The following is a 24,141-nucleotide window of genomic DNA, read 5'->3' on the forward strand; positions in this document are numbered from 1 at the left end:
GAGACTGGTTGAACTGGCGGAAAATTAATCTACGAGGTTTCAAAGAGAATAGATTATTGATCTAATATTGATAATTATTGATGTTTAAAAGTTTCAAATTGAACTTCCATAGTCGAAGCTCTGCTTATGGTAGCATATGAGTTGAAAATTTTGATAAATGACCGAGTGAAAACCTCATCCATCGTTCTTCAACTTCGGAATTTTTATTGTTGGAAAAATCCATCCAAATTCCGAATAAATAGGTTCAAGTGGTTAAATTCGGGGCCCTGGTGAAGGTATATTTTTGAAAAGCAATTCTTTGTTCAAGATCTGAGGAGAGGGATTTTAAAAAATAAACAGGTGGGGAAATAAATTAATTACTCGTTTTCTTTTAACCTGTAATGACTAATGATCTGATATCTAAAATAAGAATCTCCCTCAATTGCAATGCTCCTCCTCCCTTATCAAGTTGTGAATGACCATGGAATGTCCTCAGTAACAGATTTTAATACATTTTCATACGTTTTTGATTTTAAAAATCGACTTTTACGACTTTTTTTTGATCTATTTTTTGGATTAGGCGTTTCAGTTCCCCCTCCAGACCACGTGGCCTAATTTTGAAGGGGGAAAAAACGATATTTTTTCACAAAATTCTGTCACTCTTCAATTTCATCACTTCAGGTGGCCGCCTATCTGACGCGAGCTCGCCTGTTGCGGAAAACAGCTTCAATATTGTGCAACTTTTTTTTTTGTGAAAATGATAGAAAGCGTCTGTTTTTGTTTTAAAAGATTAGACTTGTCACCATTATCAGAATCAAATGCATAATACGACTTGTAGTATTTAAAAGGGCCATTTAAGTGAAAATTGTATGATATAACTTAATCGCGCTACACTTCAGGTCCCGAAAAGGTGACCGGAAATGGAAACTACAAGTATGTCTGAAAACTACGTCATATTCATATCATAATAAAATATCAACTTACCTGGATGCATAATACACAATGAATATTCTGTTCGAGCCAATCGGGAACATTTACAGAGCTGCTGTATGTGATGTACATATACAAAGTCATGCATGCAAAACAATAGTTGTATACAAAAGCACCTATGTATATTTACATTTATTCGGTTGCGCTGCTTCATAATTAAGAATATTTTGCATGACCAAAACCGCGTGTATTTATTATTCACCAAAGTTGCGATAGTGATAACATAGCTGCGCATTCCTGTGTTGGGTAAATTTAGACGTATTCTCTCACGAACTTTGCATACTTCAAAACAAATGAAATTACCTGAGATGATATTTTGTAGTTGCATGTCCCTTTAGAGAATTTCACTTCAACCATTAACTTCGCCGCGTTAAAACTAACTTGAAATGATTGCGGGGGTCGTCAATTTTTGAACTTTCAACTTTCCTTAAATGTGGCCCAGAAAAACTGTCATAACTTGGTAACTTTCTATTTACTCTCTCGAATGTATAAAACTTAACAAAGAAGTGGTCAGCGCCGCCGTTAGAACACTTTTGCTGTTTGATATGTGTCATATAACATGCGTATAGTTTGACTCGAAAATTATGCATTCGTGGCCAGGTTTGTTAGTGTAATGTACTTTTATTTATGTTGGCCTTCTTTTTTTTTTTCAACTCGTATTCAAACATGATAATCGAGGGATCATTTTTTGAATTTTTTCCAGAACCATAAAACCACGTAAGAACCGCAATATTAAAAGGTAATTTTTTATCAAGTGGAAACGTAAGAGAAATTTTACACGGGATCGAACAGAATACGTAAATAAAATAAAACTTGTAGAGTCACCCTGTTTCGTGTCGTGGTAATCATAAACCACATTTTAACGTAGTCCTGTACATTTGACGCTTCAGTCGAAATTCTGACACCTTTTAAATAATTAATTTGTACGACGAAACAGGTCAACTTTTTGCCATTTGGTTTCCGCTTTATTCCATCATCATTAGGCGGATGGAAAAAAATAAATTACCGTAATGCAATTTACATCAACAAGCAACCTAATCTCTCGTGCAGATACCGCAAAAACCATCTTAAATTAATTACCCAGCAAAATGACCCAACATAAAGTAAACGTTGCGTTACAAAAACTAATTTAAACCCTTTATAGAAAAATAAATGTTTCACATATACGTCTACGTATATAGTACGTACTCGCACTCGTATCGTAGCTTTTTGTACTGCTGGTCAAAATTCCACATGCAATCAAATCAACGCAACGCATTCTCTAAGGCGAAACGGTTTGCTCGAATTTTAATTTAATTTTATCGATTACGTTGCTAAATTAATTAGGTACTAAAGCAACGAACTCATATCGTATGTTATGTGTATGTTTATGTACAGCGTGTCGCAAAAGTCTTGATCTCTTTTGATAAGCGACGAGGTGAATGGACTGCTCTTGAACTTTGTTCCTAAATATGCACGAGCAGTTTTCAACGTTCAATGTCATCGCAAAAAATTTAACGCTAGTGTCCACAGGGGTTGAAAATTATGAAATGGAATTATTTTGGTTCCTTGGCTTCCAGACATAGGCCAATTATCCCAAGAGATTGGTTTTGGAGAATTTTTCTCAAATGGTTACCTCAAAAATAAGGTATTTTTTTATTATAAGGAGCCTTCTCGCTTACTCAGTCGTCCATTCTTCTCACGGGAACCTCTTGAGGTGTCACCCTCCGATTTGAACGGGACTGCAATTTTTGGAAAGAGCATGGTCTAAAACACCCAAAACCAAATCTTCAGCTGCCCAACTTGGTTTTTCGATTTTTGGCGAACGTTTGAAAGATCAAAATTGACTGTTTTTGGTGATTTATGCTTTTTTTTAAAAAAAAAAGTACATACGTACTTGATCAGTAAAAATGATCAAAATAAAGCCTAAAACTGATATTAATTCGCCAAATCCAAATTTCATCGTTTCCAGCCATTCTAGCGCCTCCAGCGCGATTTTTCTATTTCTCCAGAATTCTGAATATGCTCCAGAAGGCGTGAATATGAAGTCAGGTAGCCAAAGATCGAGTTGTGTGTTAAACGCAGTCTGTTTAACGAGTTTATCCACATTTGAGCCGATTTTGGGACTGACATCTCAAGAGTGGTTTTTTGACCAGCTTTCTTCATATCTAAAAATATCCAAAAAATCGTAAGTTTTCCGTTTGCGAGGAAATTTTCGAAATTTGCACGAATCACTGTATTTTGTCTAGAACTAACCCCTCGAGGGCGAATTTTGCCTTTTCCAGTCATTCTGGAGCCTCCAGCGCGATTTTCAATTTCTTCAGAATTTTGAATTTGCTTCAGAAGGCGTGAATATGAAGTTGGGCAGCTAAAAATCGAGGGATTTTTATATTTCTTATTTCGAAAGAATTTTTCTCACAATTTTGAAATGAGATCTTACGTTAATTTTGTGTGGATTTTTAAACGAGAAAATTATTACCTATTAGATGATTCGTCGAACTGGAGGAGCGAAAACTTGGAATATGAAAACAGTGAAAAAATAATTATAAGGAATTTTGGGTAGTGAAATCACTTTTTTTTTGTTGAGAAAATCGTTTCGTACGAAGGTACGATCCCTGATTAATGAGACTTTTCATTCCAATTATTCAAAAAATTGCCAGACGGATTGGCAATCACTGCTAAACCGATTTAAACCAGTTCCCAGAATCAATTAATTTTTTACGTATCTTGTTGATGTCATCAAGTCACGAGCAAAATGTAGATTTCTTGGGGAAAAACACAATATTTTTAGTAATTTTGCAGACACCTCGTTTATTTTATGAAAATTTTTGCTCCCTCACTGAAAGTACTCATCATAAAATAAGTCAAAACCTTTCGAATAATATCGGTGCCAGTGAAAATTTTCTTGTCACACTGTATGTTCTATTTGTAACTTGCCAGAGCGAAAACAAATAAACGTTTAATTCGATTCGTTGATTCGTCATCTACTCTCGCGAAAGCATACTCTCGAAAAATCGTCATCGCGAAATCGTATTGTTTTAAATCACAAGACATCGAAAAGTCGCGTTTGTTCAATTCACGTAGCATGATGAGATTAAATTTTTAATTTCTTTCCAGCTTATTTAAAAAGCTCACAAACGAGACAGCGTTGTTTGAAAATCTCGTCTCGAGTTTATGAACAGACAGAATGTCAATTTTATAAATAGCGTATACGACGAATTCGCTCGCTTAAATTATGTCTTGTAGTTTAACTCGAAACTATGATTGAAAATTGCCAAAAAAAAATCAAGTTTTAATTAACGTATATTGACTCGTCTGTTGTAATTTGTTGCGAATTGTGAGAGTCCCACGAGAATGGTGTAAATTTTATAATTTTCTACTATATGTATTTTGAAATAACTATTAGATCAGATGTGCAATCATGGAAAAAAGGTCTCTTATTTAGCGTTGATAGCAATAAATGCTCGTATAATTGGTCAAGATTCCTTTTCTTTTGTTTGTTAAAAAAAATGTGTACGTTGTTCAAGTCTTATTATTTATGATTTAAGCTTTATTATTGGGTACTTTTCTATACGGGGTGTCTAGTAGGATATCTGTCATAAATTTTTAATTTAGATAAGTACGTATTAAGTATACTGATTGTCAGTATGACAAAAAATTTATCGATTCTGCCTTAAAAATTGAAGAGTAGTCAGTAAAATACTTACGTAAACCTTTTTCAAGGACACCATGTGGTTACCCACACTCGAGGCTGTTTCTAAAAATTTGAACATGGGTGGATACCTTTCCTTGGCCAATATTTTTTTTAACGATATTTTTTAAAATTGAATTCTTGTGGATTTTAAAATGATTGAGAACAAGTCTTTTTGAAAGGTGACTTCTTTTTGATATTTATGCATCTTAAGACACGAGTAAATTTTTTCGAATGTACTTCCTCAATTTTCAAGTAACAGTTCTTTTCAATCTGCTATCCAGACAAAAAAATTTGCAGCATGATCCATATTTTCATTCTTCTTTACAATTATAACTTTTATCGCACTATTTTTCCAACTCAGTAAGCCTATCTTGCAATAAAATTCATCTTTATCAACGTTCATTTCATTCTGAAAAGAATAAAGAGTTTATTTCAAGCCACACATCGCGTGATAAAATTTTCCAATATCTAGGGTTCAGTTTATATACATACAACATTCTTGAAACCAGACTAATTTGTCAAATTTTCGAATTTCAGCGTCTTTAATCCCACTAATATGAATTTGCTCGCTATCCCTACACGTTTCGACCTCCACGAGCATGAAAATTATCCCCTAATTCACCGAACATGCCAATTAGCTAAACGACGAATAATTTACTACGCTATATTGACGATAGCAATGAAAATTCCGCGTCGTTATTTCAAAAGGATCAAATTCAATTCCCTGGTGGGTTTTCTCGCGTTTGTACGTTACGTACGAATACGTTGATTTTTTCCCCCCTAAATCGTATATGTATGTGCACATGAGAAGTTTTTTTTCTCTCAACGTACTATCCTATTAAACAGATCATTTGGTGGAAATTTAAATAAAAAATACGATGACCCGAGCATCCGAGCATATATTACACGATGCGATGTCGATGGTAAAAAATACTCGCAAATTCAAAAATTCAATCAATATACCGTGTGTCCTGAAAAGCCTAATCGAAACGTTCAAATTTTTCTGTCGAGTGATGATAACGAATTATTGTTATCATGGTTTTAAATGTTTTATGAGCTGGGGGAAAGATAATTGAAAATTTCATATCCGTCTTCCGGAATGAGAGGAATGGCCTTTGCCTCCTAGAATTTCGCCAAGGTTGGGATATTTTGAAAAATACGTCTCAAGTTGGGAAAATTCAGCCATTCTTGTGAAATTGAGGTTAAAGAACTGGTAGAGAAGTGAACCATTGAACTCGTTTCTAAAATTATTGATTCATTAGAAGAACTACTTTAATGTTGTACGTGTGTTTGAACAGAACATCTGGATTTGTTTTTTATCTTCGAAAAAATACAGTTTGTGACTTAAGTTTATGAATGCGTTCAAAATTTTCGAGCCTAACCCTCCCCTTCTACCAAGTTTTAGAAAGTTTGTCATTAAGAAATCCAAAACAATTTAAAATACGAGTATTTTACTATCTTGTATAGTGAAAAATTGAAAGTAGAGGTTGTGAGACTTTTAGAACGTACTGTATTCGAATGTCAGTTCATTAATTTTCAAGATTTATTAATTCCATTTTTTTTTTTTTTTTTTTTTTTTGGTCGTAACGCCTATCGTGTTTGTCAACTTTTCGCATGCTAAAATAATAAAAAAAAAGTTCTTGTTTTTTATTACGTGAAAATATTAATTTATTCATCGGTTTGCGAAGTTTCTGTTGAAATAAGAATTCATCTCTATGACATCTCAATCCATTTTAAAGTAAACAATTTTATTTTGTACAAGTAGGTAAGGTTTTCTTTTTTTCTTTGTTGAAAAACTAGATTATTTTTATTGAAAGTTGAGATTGATAAGAAAGATGTCGATGAACTCGAGATAATATATTATGAAAGAAATTATTGATGCCTACTAACTTATCGAATATGTAAATGACAAGATGTTGAAAACTGTGATATAAAATATCCTACTTGGTATTGCAAAATATTGCGTTTCAATTCGGAAATTTCACAGCAATTAATTGGCTGGTATGATTTTATGGCTCGATTGCACGAGTACCTACGTAATTGTTCGAGTCGCAAAAAAAAAATATACATATAAATCGCGAGTAAAATACAATTTACAAAATAATTTGCTCCGTTTGATGAAATTTGAGATAAAAGCGAATAGCGATTTGTATAAAGTTGGAAATTTTCTGCACGCGAATATAAGCCTATTCATAAAAATTTATTCGAGCGAAAAAGGAGCTATTTTTTTCACAACTTTTGATCCTTTTAGTTAAAAATTCAATGGTTTAGTTTAATCTGGCTCTAGAGAATTTCAGCCGTCGAATTTACACGATGAAAATTGTATTTTGAAAAGCGTAATCCTTGTTACTTTTTAATTTGATTAGAAAAATTTTCACCAAAAAGAAAACTAATTGCGGTCGCAGGGAATAAGACGACGAGAGAGCTCGTCAAGTCACGAAGTTGAAAATTTTCTTGTTTCGTATTCGCGTCTATAATTATACTATACTTACGTATCGACGAAAAACGTTGCTCCGAAATTAAGAAATTCCAAAGATTCATTTCATTGTGTCGAAAATAAACGAGATATTGATTCATTTTGTGTAGTTTTTCATATTGTACTTATCTGTATATTCCACTGCGCGAAGCTCTACTATACTTGTACTTTTATATACACGGTAATATTTACACGAATTACACCCGTATAAAGGAAACGATTATTTACTTTTGGATAAATTTCGGGAATTTTTACGCACATATAAAACGAAACATGGTCGGGGCTGGCATACGGTGCAGGGATGGTAGAGAGGGGGGAGGGGGTGTCGTCGCGAAATTATGACTAGAATTTCCGAATGTTAGGTAAGTTCAAAGGGATGTTTTTGTTTCGAGAAATTTGGCTGAGCCCGGTGCGAAGCGAGGCGGTTTTTAATTACGCTGGGAGCTGCTTCGTTTGACGCTGTTAAATATCAAATGACGAGTAATTTATTAACGTGTTTTCTTTCTCGGGTAACGGTTTTGATTTATTTTATAGCAATTTCCTGTTTAGCGTCGGTTGCCTTGATATATAGGTCTTTGAGGCAGTATTTGATTTTCTATGATATACTCGAATTATTGAAGTCCGTATCTTACGACACAAATCGTCGGTAACGCGATGATGACGACGATGAACTGAAATTCGTCTCGATAAAAGCCAATCTTTTCTGAAATGCTTCATATCTGTTTCAAAGTTTTTTTTTTTTTTTTATCGTATCGGATTAAGTATTTTATACTTGTAGCATATTTTATATACCGAGTGTTCTGCGAAACAGTTGTTATATTTTACGTTGGAATACCCAGGTGCACCAGTCTATGTAAATCTTGCTTTCTATTACGATTCCTGAATGTCTACTGGCACGAAAAAAGTGAGAATTTGACCTAGGTAGCTCGAAAACGCGAATATAATATAGAAAATTTCTTCAGAAAGCACGAAAATTTCTAAAAAAAATTGGCGTCATTATCAAAATTGCAGTTGTTTTCAATTTGTATGCAATTTTCGCTGTTCTGAACTTCTTGAATTATAAATTTTCAAAAGCATTTGCCATCGCTTAGATCGACCTACTTCTCTCTTTTTTTCCTAATTAAATTTTTTAGAAAATTACATTCTTTAAATCTGAAAAATTCAAGCGTAAAAAAAATATTCTCACGTCAAAAATAATGTTTTGTAGAATTATTTTTCAACCAGTGTACGTACGAGGAAAAATTATGCAATTAAGTAACAATTTATGTATGTACTTAGTATACTACATACGTTTCGCTGAGAATGGAATTTAAATCGGTTTGTTATACGATGCTTTCTTAAGAATTAAATTTTCATTTTTTATAATGGCACAAAATGTGAGAAAAATATGAGAACATTCGCGATTTTAAGTGAATAATTGTGCAAATTTTTCACTACTTTCGCTATCAATCTTTGAAATTCAAAATTTATTTGCAAATTCAACAGTTATCAATTTGCTAAAGTTGTAAAAAAAAAATGCAATTCATCTAAAATTGTGAATTTCTGGATTGTGAATTTCTGGATTTCTCAATTTCTTTGCCCCAATGTTTCAAGAAAACACAGAGGAATCATTTTCAAATCATATAAGTTTTCTTTTGTCCTCGTTTTGCTTGGACCTAAAGATGATGCACTTTTCAGAAAAGTAATTTTAGTGAAATGAAAAGTGAAAAGTCTATTTAAAAGTGTAAAAAGTTGTGAAAAGTGTGAAAAGTAAATCGTGCGCGTCTTATTTTTAAGTTCTCTGTAAAAGCTTCAAATTGATGTATTTTTTTGCTTATCTAAAATACACAAAAAAACAAAATTATATTTTTTCACCTACTTGATCAAAAAAAGGTAGTTTTGAGCTAGAGCCTGTAACATTTTTGAGTTTTTCTGTTTTGAAAAAAATGTGGTGAAAAATATCAGAATGCAATTCAGCGCCCATATATGGATCCTGAATTGTGAAGGTGAAGGTGTGGAGAGAGTGAAACTTGATATTTGATTTCATCAATGAGGTCAGTGTTCTCTGATGAGTAAATTGATTGGTCACTCGCTTTTTTTTTTTTTTTTTTTTTTTTTTAGAGAAAACTGAAAAGTGGGAACTTTTCTTTTCATGAAAGAAAAGTACTTTTCACTTTTCAGACTGCACATCTGTACTTGGACCACTTGGTTTTTTTTCTTCAAATTTCTACGAGATAGTATTTTGCAGGTCGTTGAATCCAATTTTCTTAATTCAAAAAAGTAGTCCGGAAATCACAAAAACGTGTTGACTCAGGATTTCAATGAACTGTACAAACCTTGTTAGAGGTTGCTTGAATTTTTTTTGACAGTTCTCTTCTTCTGAATAGAATGATGTGAAGAGCAGGAGAAGGGGGATTGAATTTGATGATGATAGCGATTTGAAAATCTAATGTAAAACATTCAAAAATGGACGTTTTTTCATTTTTTGAACCAATTTTTCCAAAAAATTTTCTCTCGCTTCATATTGAGCAGTAATTCTGCCTTCATTTTCCTGGAATTTATACATTGACCCACGAGAGTACAGGTTGTTGTTGCTAGAGGTAGTCTCTAGGTAGTAGCTCGGATCATCAAGAGGAGCCAGTCCCAGAGGGCAGATGAGAAGGCGAAGACAACATAAGGGGTATTCTGTGCATCCTTATCGTGCAGGTTGGTAACATGTTGCTGTTTGATGGACTCAGAATTGATAAACATGGCTAAAGCAGAATTCTCCAGTTGATGGAACAACAGGCAGGGTGGCAAGCTGAAGGCCCAATCCTCTACATAAATACGGATTACGAACAAGAATGCATAACAGCTGCAGAACGCCAACAACTCACTCATTCCAGCCCCTAGGAAGTGCAGAGCTTCAGAGTGAGAAGGCAAGTACCAGCACCCAAAAACTGCCAAATTTGGCTAAGGGAATAAACCCCAACAGAAAATCATGGTGGAAGGCAACGGGAAACCATCACCATTACATTTCCCTAGAATTATATGGACATCAATTTAGCAATGGCCCTAAGTCTCTGTCAGGCTGATCCTCATCCGCCGAGACAGCCGGATAGGGTGCTAAGAACATGTGGAGTCAAAACAAGGCGAAATAATATCAAGAACGGAAAGCAGAAGTATTTAGCGCATAAAATACGAGACAATGGTATTTTCATGCTAGCGGTACAGGGGAAAATCCAAGGAAGAACGACAAGAGGGAGGAAACGATTGGAGCTGTTAACAACAAACTCACTGACCAACTCTCCCTGTAAGACCCTGAAAGAAACTATCAGATACGCTAGAAACTGGCTAATATACATAGATGGAAATATACGCTATCTCCTGTAAAGGAGTACAACTACGACGATGGCGAATTATACATTGGGTGCCATTTATCGGCACGACGAGAAAAAGGGATTTTGCACGACAGATGTGAACGCCTGAAAACCTGGTATTGAACGACAGAAAGTGTTGTCATCCATTGCACGACAGAAAAATTAAAAGTGCACGCCGGCGTATGCCCGACGAATTAAATAAAATACACAGACTGATTTGCTAAAGAAACGACAAATTATGAAATTAAAATTTTGATTTCACCGAAAATATGTACAGAAAGCGTGAGTCTATCTACATGAATATTTTCGAAAATTTTTGCACCCCCCCCCCCCCCAGGGGGAGAGATACTTATTGACAAAAGAAAAACTAAAGCCGCCGTATCCCAAACCTAATTTGAGCACACAAAATTGTTTCCCTTCTAAAAATATGTTTAGATGAGCACGTATGTAGTATGTACTATTTTTGGAAATTTTCTCAATTTTATCTCCAAGAGGGGTTATCTTCAAAAACTTGAATTTTGCACGTGAACCTTAAAAAACTGTAAAAAATGCAACAATTCATTAAAAAGCTTACTTTGGGCACATGGGCATCTCCCCACCCAATTTTGGGTGTGACAAAAGTTGAGAATATGGATGTAAGGGGTTGGTCATTGACCAAAAATTTGACATTTTTCTACATCTAGTTGAAATCATTTGGTTGCAATTTTTTGTTGGGTTTCATCGATTTCAAAAATAAAATAAAATAGATAACAATTCTTACAGTCTGGCAAAATCTATTTATTAAGTAATTTTTTTTTCCAAATGAAATAGTGGTACCGCTCCCACGACTAACTAGTTAATTCAACTAGGTATACTGTGCAGGACTCTGGTACCTACTACATAGATACTTTGCAAATCATTCAAATAAAGACATGAATGAAATGGAAATGATAAGATATGAGATGAGATAAATTGAAACGAACATTCGTCGGGCATTCCCTTTTTCGTGACGTGAATTTTTCATGTTTGTTGACCAAGGTCTGTCGTTCAATGTTGTCGTTCTAACAACCAAAACAGTCGTTAAGTCGCCAGTCGTTCAAAAACCATTATGTTGTCGTGGGGTTGTCCTGTCGTGCAATTCATTTATTCTGTCGTTCAATTAAAGTTTTCCCTTATACATTATGGAGAATTTCCAGAAAATTGCCCAAATGTTGATTTTTCATTCCTAAAAATCTGGTTTTGTCCTCTTCTTGGTGAAATCCTGATTACCTCTCTGAATCTTACATATGTACCTTCATGGAGAAAAATATCAAAAAAATCGTTTATTTAGAATACCTACCTACTTATTTTAAAAATCAAGGAACACTTTTAAGACTTTATTGGGGGGGGGGCTAGCTATGGGTGTATAGTAGGTATATTTGACGACATTGACGCGGTACAAAATTTCATTTTTTGGAAGAACGAAAAAGGCAGGCACGAAAAAAGCACGAATTTAGCTTTCTAGACTCTAGTGAACAACTCAACACTGGACTTGTTTTTCCAACCCAAAATGAAATTTCTCGGTGAAAATGAGCTGTAACTCCGTAATTACGAATCCAAACGAATAGTTACTCAGTAATTGTCTGAGACCGAAACTAATACAAATTTTGGTTTGGTTTTGGTTAATAATTTTCAAAAATTCACTTTTTACAGTCACAAAAAAAGAACAAAATCTGAAGGTTAGTGATGGAGCAGAGTAGGTATGTGGTGAAAGCATTAGGAAGTAGGTAAAGGAGAACTAAAAAATCAAAAATTTATCAGTTGAAGTCAAATCATGAGAGAACTGGAACCCAAAATTGTCTGAAATCGGCACAAAAAGGAAATCAGGATTCCAAAACAAGATTCAATAAAAATCCACACTGAAATATCCAATTTGATATCACCACTCGAACACTCATTCAACATTTGGAATCCTCTCCACCTTTTGAACGCCCAGCTCTCTCGCACCTTGAATTTTCTTGGTGGGTAATTACTTATGATGAAGTAAAAATGGGTAACTTCTGTTATCATTGATCAAAAATATCGGTGAAATATCTCAAAACATTCTTTCTCCGTGAAGTAAGAAAACTTGCAGAAAAATGGCTAAAATGTAACTATACGAGAACGAAGATTGTGTCGAGAAAATGCTGTCAAGTTTTTCTCTAAAAAAGTGTATTTTTAAATTTTTTATCCGAGTTTCTCTGTTTACTTATTGAACGTGCCTCGTAAAAAGTCATACTTATTTATGAAAAAAAAGAAGAAGAAAAATTTAAGGTGTTCTATTTTTAGCTGACTCGTGGGATTATACTTACCATTGAGTAGTTTGAGTCGCTATCACTAAAATGTAGCTACGTAAGGCGGAGAACTGCGAATAAAACAATTGGTAAAAAAATTTCACTCGCAAGGTTTATTTTGAAAGTCTTTTACCTACTCTAAAGTGTAAGCAAAGTTTACGGTTATATTCGAGTGATATTTTACGAAAGAATGTATTTTTAAACGCACGAGTAATTTTCTTTTTTCATTTAACATCGAGAGAAGAACAAAAATAAAAGGGATTTAATGTATACTTAAGTTAGTATAAGTATTATCAGCACATTAATACCCGGGAATTTGCAAACGTCCCGTCCAATACATGTAGCTAACCTAAGAAGTTCCAATATCAAGAAAGCCTCGCGTCGAGTAAAGTATAATTAAAAATTAAAAATCATTACGACCTGCTGCGAAACAAGGTTCATTAAAGCTCGAACAGAAACTCATTACAAATATATTCCTACAGGGTAAAGGAAATACGAGCATGTAATTATGAAGGTAAAAATGAAAACCCGAAGCTGATTAATAATTAAAGAAACGAGACTTTTTAATTTTTAAAACAGTCTTAATACAAGATAAAAACAATGATAGAGTTCCACGTGCAATAACCTTCCGAGGTGGATATTTTTCACGATGAAAAAATTTAATTTGAACTTTAACGTAGCCATTTCATTTTAACTAAGTGTACTTTTTCTTATGTATTATACCCTAGGTAGGTAAATTATGTTTTATTGTGTTTTTGTAGGTACCTTTATGTTTATTTGTTTTCATTTCAGAATTTGCTGTTTTATTACGATTCGGAAGCTTGTAATCGACCGTCTGGAGTTGTATTTTTGGAAGGATGTTATTGCGAGAGAATCATTACCACTACTGGTTGTACCAAAAAGGACTTGCACGATAAACAGGTAATTTTCAATTTCAAAAAATTACTCACCTAGTATTCCTACCTAGGTCAAGGGAATATTATGGAGATTATTCCTGTAGGTATTTCTATTATGGAAGTTGGCATATTGAAAGTACATACGTATGTATACCTACATACCTCCGTTGAAAACATAAAGGAGGAAAAAAGCTAGACAGTGTCTATTTCTATAATACGTATTCTTAATATCGAGTATGGTCTACGAAATTTTTTCAATTTCATTATCGATATCGATTTGAGCCGTACACATATTATTTGTAGATTCATTTTCATTTACTTTTGCATTACGTAGAAAAATTGATCGCAGAATGTTTCTTTCTTTTGTTTAATTCGTTTCTTTTGTATTCGAAAACATTTTCGAGGTATATATTGGCCTACTTCGAGCTCCACAATAAGCGCCAATCTTTATAAGAAAATCTAATATAATATCCTAGAGGTGATCAGTGTAAAGAAAGGCTACAGTATTACTTCGCTTTTTCAAATTACGTTAAATTCCAATGAAAACCGTAACAATTTTTTTACGTTACCGAAAACTAATAAAGTTATCGAAACCTTCCATCTCACTAATGTTTCTTTTCTTCTTGAACATTCTTGCTTTATTAGTAAATCTAAATCTTGACACCAAGTATGGAGGCGAATTTTTTTTCGTTTCTTTCCTCTTGTAAATTATCTTCACCATCGAGTTTAATATGAATCGAAAAGATAAACTATTGTTCACGAGGTAAAAAAAATCACTTATAGGAGTACAGAGATATGTACTTGTACCTAATGATGAGATAAGAACTAAATAGGTACTTATTACTTTACAACCATAAACTGAAAAACCCAATACCTACTTTCTAAAATTTTATCTTATCGAGTCACGTAATTTTTCTAATAATTACATTGAAACCAGCGTACCTATTATTAATGTCACATTCATCTTTTAAAAAACGTGGAAAGCTCAAGTAGGGAACATACCTATATGGTTCGTGGATAATGTAAATGTCGCCTACCTACGCGCTACTCATTTTAAAACCTACTTTGAAAAACTTTCTGATGCGCGATTTTATTGTTCATTCAAAAAACGTAGGTATCATGAATTGGATCAATTTGTTTTTCAATTGAAATTGGTTTATAGAATCGTTTCGGGTGTTTTTGAAATTATTTTAGCGTTAAAGTCCCAACGTGCGAATTTTATTCTCGAAGGCATCACACCCACGTGTTGGGTACTCAAATCATACATACAAACTTGATAGGGTAACCGTGTGAACCTTTCGGCTCCGATTAAAAAAATGCTCTCATAATTGGAAAGAGGTGTGTCAAACCTTTCTCACGTCTCTTCGAAAGAACGCAGAATTTCTGTTGTAAAGTCATCGGAAAAATTTGTTTCCCTCCAGCTGGAATTTCCTCAGAATGGTATTATTTATAAGAATATTTTGATAAGGTGAGCTGTGGAAAATAGACGTTGATAAATTTGAAAATGTTCAGTGAGTAGTCTAGTGCCTATCTCTTGTAAACTTGTAAGTTACCGTGAAAGATAGTGCATTTTAAAAGAGATCAATGCTGAATTCGAATCTGGTCTCGATAACTGTAAATACATACCATAAATAATCACCACTATTACATATTTTTCAAGTAATTGCCCATTTCACATCTCTCAGTTTGAACGAAACCAAGCTTGATCGAAAAAACATGTTATAAACCCTGTTTTTGGCTTATTCCGAAACGGATTTCAGGCAGTTTCAATCCGGTGATTTCCACTTGCGCTTTTCCTTCAATTTTTTTTGACCAGTTGCGCTTTTCCAAGCCTAATTTTTTAAATACCACTTGCGCTTCTTAAAAACCAGTTTCAGGGGTTCTCAAAGTTTGGAAATTTTGCTAGTACGAGTATGTTTGTGCAAAGTCGTTCTTTTATGGCGTTGATATTGGATTAGGTACTGTGCGGAAGGTATGCAGATCGATTGAGACCTCCTGCAGAAAATTTTTTCAATTTTTTATTTTGGCCAGTTTTTTCCAAAACGATTTTTTTTTCATGATTGTTTGTCGGATAATGTGTGTATTTAGCGTTTATAATTTTATATTTCATTTAATCGGCATTACTCCCCTTGGTGAGTTCAGACGGAGGATTACCATTACCGTGTATGTAGACAGTACCTACGAGAGTATATATATAAAAAAATACTCCCATTGGTGAGTTCAGACGGAGGATTACCATTACCGTGTATGTAGACAGTACCTACGAGAGTATATATAAAAAAAAAAAAAGCGCATGAACGAACGAATGTTCAGGAATGAGGAAAAAACAAGAGCCACAAAAACACAGCTCTTCGATTGTTTAGGTATGTTAGGTACGTAATAAAAATAATTCGTTCGTTCGTTCATCAGTTTGTATCTTTCAATTCTTTCAATTTTGGGAACACATTCGGAATTTTAAACAACAGAAAAGCGCAAGTGGGTAAGAATTAATGCTTCTACTGAAAAGCGCAACTGACCAAAAAAAAATCGAAAAAATAGGGGAAAAAGCGCAACTGGTATAGAGCCTTTCAATCCATTTTGGAGCCTCCTGCATGTTTTTCGAAACTTCAGTTTTTTAAAAAATGCTACAAAATCTGTCCGAATTAACTTTAGCATGTTCTGTGCAGAGTATATTTCAGCTTTCCAAGGGACTCCATTTCATGAAATTTTGTAGAAATTTGAAGTTTCGAAAATCTACCGGAAGCTTCAGTAAGTACCTACTTTCTAAAAAGACGATAGAAGCCGACTTCATGGCGTATCGAAATTAGTTTTCAGAATGAAGTTCGACCTTTCAACGGCATTTGATAACATTTCGTGGAAATTCATGAGTTTTAAAAATCTGCTGGAGACTCCAGGAATTTTCAAAAAGTCGCTGAAGGCTCCAAAATGACTTGAATCCACCTGAAGTCGTCTTGAGAGGGTGTTAAAATTGAAGTGTAGAGTTAATTTCAGCTTTCCATCTCCATTTCATAAAATTTTGTAAAAGTTTGAAGTTTCAAAAATTTTCTGGAGGCTCCAGGAATTTTCAAAAGTCTGCTGGAGTCTCCAAAATGACTTGAAATTCACCTACAGTGCTTCGTAGCTTATTGAAATTCGTTTGCAGAATAAATTTCGGCTTTCCAACTCCATTTGATGACATTTTGTGGAAATTTCAAGTTTCAAAAATCTGCTGGAGGCTCAAGAACTACTCAAAACGGTTTGAAACATTTGGCAGGTCAAAAATAAGGTATATTCCAAATTTCAGCTTTCTAGATCAATTTGGTAAAATTTTGATTTTTTCCTTCATATTTTGGCCTAAATTTGATTTTCAAAAACTCACAAAAAATCGAAAAAGGCACTTTAGTACTAGAATTTTTGACAGATGAAGAATTTTTGCCTACTCTTTCGATCTACCTTTGTCCGGTTTAAAAAATTTCGTGCAAGTCCTATGTTGGAACACAAAATCTGTGATTTCGGCTGACCTGTCAATCAAAATGGCCGCCATTTTGTAAGTAGGGCCACTTTTTTTTGAGGACAGTGGCTAGAAATGTTCCTTAAGAATATCCCTTTAAGAAAAAAAAAATTCTTCAATTCAACAACCACACATTAAAACCTGCTAATTTTGGGCTGTTCTGAAGCCTCCAGCGATTTTTCGATTTTCTCCAGAAAATTCAAATTACTCTGGAAAGGTCAAAAATGAACTTTAGGACCTTTAACTTTGGTTGATGCTTTTTGACCACTTTTTCGACTGTTTTAAGGGGTTACCGCGAGATTCCAAGAATTCCAGTTCAGAAGTGAATTTATGACCAATTCTTTCCAGACAAAAAACTGAAAAAAATCAAATTTTCAAAGAAAGTGTATAACAAAAGGTTTTTTCAACCGAGTGTCTACACGATACCCGACTCGAAAAGAGTCTCAATTTGATCTTTTTTGAGCCTTCAACGAGTTCTCCAGAAATCTCGAATCGCTCTGAAGGGTCCAAAAATGAACTTTAGAACCTATAACATTGGTCAGTAGGTACTTATGTGGTATCCTTCCGACTGTTTTTATAAGTTCCTGCACTTCAATTGTGCCTGATCAAATATTCAGATTCCAGTAAATAAATAAAAATTTTAAAGAAGTATGACTTTTCTGACACTCCTGAAATTTTGAGGTAACCTCCTAAAATGATCGAGTAGGTACTAAATAAGCACTGACCAAATTATAAGTGCTGAAGTTCAATTTGGTCTTTCTATAGAGTGATTTGAAATTCCTGGGAAAAATTGAAAAATTGCTGGAGGCTACAGAATGACTCAAAACTAGTAGTTGCTAATGTGTGAGAGTTGAATTGAAGAAATTATTCAAATTGGTTCACTTTGCTCGTGAAAATTTTTATTTCATGAAAAAGTTTAAAAATTACCCTTAAAACAGCTTTTTTGAATTTTTAAAGTTTTCAATAATTCACTAAAAATGAACTTAAGCACCAGAAATTTTGGTTATGATGGTTTTAGGACATGCTCTTTTGATCTAGCGTGGTTTCATTCAAAACAGAAAGTGCCATGCCATTGTCAGTTCAAAAGGTTTTCTTCGTAAGGAATTATAATTCCACATGCGTAGTTTTCAATTCAAAATGAACTACCGCTGCGAATTTCATCAAAATCCAATGAACTTTTGTAGAAGAGACCTTCATCTCAGCATGTAATGTTATCTTCTTTTTTTTCGAAGTTGGGGTGAGATATTTTCATGTTTTTTCCTTGTATCAGTGCCTGAGGAAGAGAAAGAAAAAAAATTCGAGATCGACATTTTTTTGCTTAAAGGATAAAGAACTCAGCCATAAAAGCAATGACCTCGTTTCGTTCCTAAAATACTCACATGCCTTTTATTCATCGAGTGGAACTTTTAATGACGATTATTGTATGTAAAAGTGGAGTGTTTCGTATACTTAGATGGAAAACTCGTAAACTTATTATTTAAGTAGGTGTATCAGTTTTCATTTATTCAAATCTGGTTGGATGGATACTTATTTGTTGGAAAATTTCTCCATTAACTATAGCTTTCGTATACTACATATATTGATAAAAGATCTAATAATACGATTACACTCCAAAAAAAATAATAATAATAATGTTCGGTATTTTTGTCGAGCAATAAAGAACTAATCATTAGAATAGTGTTTTCGAATAAAAGTATTCGCTTATAAAAGAGTTATAAGGAAAAGATGTGTAAAACCCGATTAAGGATAAAATACTCGGAGTTGTTTACAGATTACTTCCTCGTTTTCATTTGTTATACCCACTTGAAAGGTACCTTTTCACAGGAAATTTCTAAAAGTTCTTTCGTACACTAGAAATGATTTGAATACTATAGAAAAAGGTTACTGCCAGATCAAAAGGTGTAAGTTAGGTCGGAATAATAAAAGTCATATATAGGCAATATAAATGTTTAACTTTTTCTTCGCGTTTATTCTTACATAAAAAGTTGAAAATATATTTCGTATTTTGTAAAATTGTTAAAACGGCTTTACTTATCGATGCGAAGAACATTAAAGTTAAAAGTACGTAGAATTCCCCGAAGTAATAAAACAGAAATATTGTATTTACATTTTCTCCAATCTACACAATGAAATCAACTTTAAACGCCTCAACTTTTTCAATTAAAACTAAGCGGCTTCCAAGATTGTTCATTTTATCATCACTACTATGATGAAAAATATCAAAAATTACTACGTTTCTATTTACGTAATTCGAATCAAATTGCCAATTTAAAAATTTTTCATGCGCTTTCGGTTCTTCCTCATGTACCAAAATCTGTAATCGGTACTTTTACTTAGGTATATTTTTAGACTACGCGAAATTTGGTGAAATATTGGTTTGTTTTGTGATTTTGATAAAGTTACTGAACTGTGAAGTTGAATTTTTCATTTTTCGTGTCTTCTCGTCATCGAATGTAAATAGGTATTTTCTTTTGAAAGTTCCGATCCGACAAACGTTAAGTATTTTATTAATAATTCATTTCGATTGCTTTGAGCACCATAGACTCGCGTAGCTCGCTTTAGGGAAAAAATTCGTGTTGTGGAAAATGAGCAGTTATTTTTCTACATGAAAAGTAAATAATAGCCGAGTTTTTCTAGCGCAAGTTTAAATAACAAAAATTTTCGTAACGAATTGTAAAGAATGTTGTAAAATAAAGAAAAACTTTTATATAAAAGCAAAACAATTTTTAATTAATGTTTCAATTTTGTTATGAAGTAAATCAAAGATCTTGGATTATCACGTACTCGGTGAAACTTTTTTCGCTTTTTCATTTTTCAAGTTTATAACTTTTTAATGCATCGCACAGATGATTTCTTTTAAGAGCTAGGTCTGCGAGTGTTGTCGTATATGGTCATGCCAAATTCAATTTTATTCGCGAGAGAAACTTGGTATTTTTACAAGTGTGACTTTAAGACAATTTTCTCGGAAATGGTTTATATTGTTTTAGTTTAGGATGCCTTGTTTTTTATTTATTTACATACGTAGCATTTTTTGCCCTAATTTTGGGGGTTTGGTTATTTTCCAGCACGAATATGTTTCGTTTAGGAATTTAATCACGTTTGAAAATTTCAACTTTCTAGTGACGGGATTTTTATATGTAATAGAGAATTTTTAGAAACGTTTTCAATAAGAATTTGGAGATTTTTAATGAAATCTGTCTGTGGCATGATAACATTTGCTGATAAAGTAGGTAGCTTTTATTTTGAAAGTTCAATCATTATTACTTCCTATTGCCAAATTGGTTCCTGTACATTGGATATTGATGCTCGTTTGTGACCCACTTGACCGAGTATACACAATTTTTCCAAAATCTGTGTATTCCAGTTTAGAATCATATTTGATTTTATGGCATTTTTCGATAATCCAGAATTGTCAAAAAGTTTAAAACGACTTGAAACCACTTGAAGTCAACTGGGAATGTCGATCTCCTCCAGTCTACTCAGTATATTGAAATTAGAATACACAGTAAATTTGAGCTTTCCAGCTTCATATTTGTACCTATTCAACTATCAAAAATCTTCTGGAAGCTCCATGAACTGCTCAAAACGGTTCGAAACCGTTTCCAAACGATTTGGCGAGTGGAAAATTGGGTATATGCCAAATTTTAGCTTTCTAGGTCCATTTGGTAAAATTTTGATTATTTTTAGCCCAAATTTGATGTTCAAAAATTCATCAAAAATCTATAATAAATTATGCACTTCCGCTCTTGAAATTTTTACTAGTGATATATGTATGTTTGGATGCTTTGTTGATCTGGGTTTGTCCAGTTCTAAAATTGTTGTGCCAGTGTGGACATCTCCTTTGTGAACATATTCTTGGTCCCAGGTGGGGGTTACGAAAGGGGGTTATTCGCTTTAAAAAAGTTGAACTACCAACGGTCCGTGGTAATGCTTTAATGTCTGTGAAAAGTTCAACCGATAAATTTCAAAAATTAGGAGAAGTTGAACTGAACAATCAGATTGTGATATTTGAAAAAGAAATTGAATTTGAATGATTTTTCTCAGTTGTTTACAAAAAATCAAGTTGATTAAATTTTACTATAAAATTTTAATAGCTGGAATTTTTTTCGATTGTTTATCTCAATTTTTTCATAAGACTCGCAAAGGAAAAATTAAATGCTTCAAAACGCAAACCTTTTTTCCTTTTTTTTAACAACTTCGACAGCTCACCAGGGAAAATTGTTACATCTTAACAAAATTTGAGTAAAACAGGAAAAATCATGCAGGAGTTGCAGCATCAGAATTTTTCAACAAAAAAAATTTTCATTTTAGAAGAGTCCTGGACTTGTTTCGAAAATACCTATCAATTTGAATTTTTGATCTTTTTATATTATTTTTTTTTGGAATTTGATGTTTTTTTTTGTTTTTTCCTTTTTTTTTTTTTTTTTTTTTTTTTAGTGATTTCCCCATTCTTACATTGGAATGAGAAACTTTTATCTGAATTTCTCCTTTAAGTTTCAAAATAAAACTTCCGCTAATTTTCGAAATCTTTGCGTTATTTCTGCTTGCAAAAAATTTTATTTTATTCAAAACAGCAGTTTTTTAAAACTCAGAAACACAAAAATTTTGCCTATTCTTTGTTGAAATTGAAATTCCAAAAGCGTTATTTTACTTCATTTTATTCCAATTTGCTGCGTAAAAATTTCCCTTGTGAGCTGTCGAAGTTTTTGAAAAAAGGGATTGAAATTTTGTGATTTGGAGCATTCCATTATTGCTTTGAGGGTCTTGTTCAATTTTTTTTTCAAACATCAGTTCAACTTTTCTCATGAGAATTCTTGAAATTTAATTCTAGAGTTGATATTTTTTTTTCGTATTCTCCAAAAATTTTGAAATCAATCCTTTTTTCATAACCTCTTCCCTGAGTGAAAATTTTCTTCCAAGATTCGTTTCTCAAGTATCCACGTTTCAGAGCTGAAAAAATCTACATGACAATAAAAAGTTCGAAAATGAATAAAGTAAAGTTACTGATTCTTAGCATTTTGGATGAATTTTCATCCTTTCTCTCATTCGCCGCAGTTCCTTCATGCTCCAACTACATATTTCCAGATTATTCATCATTTTTTCATGACCTAGTCTTACTGAATAACTTTTCTAACGCTTCATATGAAACAATTCACTATGTACTCTATTTATATTTGATGAGTGATATGGAGAGATACCTATGTTATTTTGGGAATTTACCTTTGAAACTTCTTTGTAATTTTTTGTTGATGGGGAGGGGTAGGGTGTTGGAAATTCTGTTTGGAAAATCCTGGCATCGTCGAATCGAGTTAATGGCTTCAAGTTTCAAAAAATAGCACCATTTTCGAAAAAGGTTACAAATAGCTGTCTACTATCATTTCATCTCGATAATATACAGACAATTAAGTAAATTGGCGTGTACATCGTACATAACCCTATCAAGTTGTCGTTCCTATCAAAATTGATCTACGATAAAAAGCCAGACCTCTTTTCAATCATTCTTCATCAGATTAATCTTGTTTTTTCGAAGAATAAAACGCGTAGCACGAAAACTAAAGAAGAAGAAATTAGCTAAAAAGTTTAAAAATCGATTGAAAAAGTTACAAATCGTTAAATAATTCACAATAAATATTTAATATTTCCGCAGAAACGTCTCGGTATTTTTTTTTTCAATAGGTGAAGAAAAAACATGAAATTCGCGATGGTTTTTTTTCTTCTTTTTAAATTTAGCTATTTATTAAACCGAAAAATTCAACAGGTAAAAATATGAATTATTCAGAAGTAAACGTGCTCTCGATGCGGTACCCATGGTAACCTTACAAATAGGCTGACGTCACATATTCGATGTAGTTGTTACTGTGTGTGCGGCAATTTGTGTACACACAGAAGAAGACGATACAGCGACGACGACGACGATGGGATGTACGCTAATGAGATAACTACCGAATGTTGAAATTCTTTACTCATAAAAAGTAGATATAATTTCAACGAGCCAGCCACCGCGACGACGACGACGACGATGGGTAAATCCTCTACGAATAGTTAATGGTTTGATGATTTTCCAAAAACAATATACCTACCTACTTACTCGTACCTGCGTAGCTGTTTATTTTGTTTATTTTTAGTAGGCATGTCTGTTAAGTTGAAGGGGATTTTAAAATACAAAATTCCTCTCATTTCCACTGATTTAGCGGCTGAAACTTAATCAAATCATCAAAAAAGATAAATTAAATGTAAACCTGAGTAGGAAAAAAAGAAGAGAAGAAACGTCGTCGTTGTCGTCCTCGTCGTCCATTTAACATCATTTATTTTTATGGCGCATCGTGAACGCCGTTTTAAATCCAAGTAAATCTCCTTGGTAAAGTGGTTTTTAAGCTAGGTTAGATTGAAAAAGGATTAAATTTCCAGTTGTATACCGCCGAAGTTATAAAATAATTCGTGAAATTACCGCGAATTATTATAACAGAGAATACCTACATTACGGTAGATCTTCTTCCCTTTGGACTTGTCGTCGCTATATTTAGCATAGAAATAAAAAGCCCTTCGCAAACAGTAAGGATTTTATGTGGTATAATGGGAAATCGAGTGATTGAAAGCGAAAGGTTGAAAGTCTAATGTATATACGATGAGATGTTACAGGTGGTAGTTATGAGGTGTAAATGTTAAAGAAGATTATTTCTATCGAGATGTCTATAATTTCTAGTTTTAATCATTCCTTCTACGTGGTTTATTTCGCTGCGTTTGTTTGTATTCTGATTTATATTTCGTACGATGTGTTCTGGAACGTGATGAGCATCTCGTCGTGGAAAATTCCAACCTCTCTGTAAATACTGCCACGCGTACGAGCCATAGAACATACTGTTTAGCGTTTTAATTTTTTCAAAAAGTCGAAGGGCAACGAGGTAGGTACCTACTTGAAAGTTATATTTTGATTCCAGAAATGTTTTAGACGATGAGTTCGTGGATATTCGTGTAAATATTTACATCGCTAATTTATTTACATTGTTT

At 33.4% G+C, this 24,141-nt stretch overlaps 1 protein-coding gene across 9 annotated transcripts in view; it reads left to right on the forward strand.

Moving 5' to 3' along the window:
- Positions 1-24,141, forward strand: part of LOC135846510 (ras-specific guanine nucleotide-releasing factor 2-like) — a 131,857-nt gene that overhangs the window by 44,080 nt on the left and 63,636 nt on the right. For all 9 annotated transcript variants that reach the window (XM_065365629.1, XM_065365635.1, XM_065365632.1 and 6 more), the window contains exon 3: positions 13,540-13,668. In XM_065365629.1, coding sequence (XP_065221701.1) covers positions 13,540-13,668 — 129 coding nt within the window. The remainder of the gene's footprint in view (positions 1-13,539; positions 13,669-24,141) is intronic.

The sequence above is a fragment of the Planococcus citri genome, chromosome 5 (genome assembly GCF_950023065.1).
Source record: "Planococcus citri chromosome 5, ihPlaCitr1.1, whole genome shotgun sequence".
Taxonomy (NCBI): domain Eukaryota; kingdom Metazoa; phylum Arthropoda; class Insecta; order Hemiptera; family Pseudococcidae; genus Planococcus; species Planococcus citri.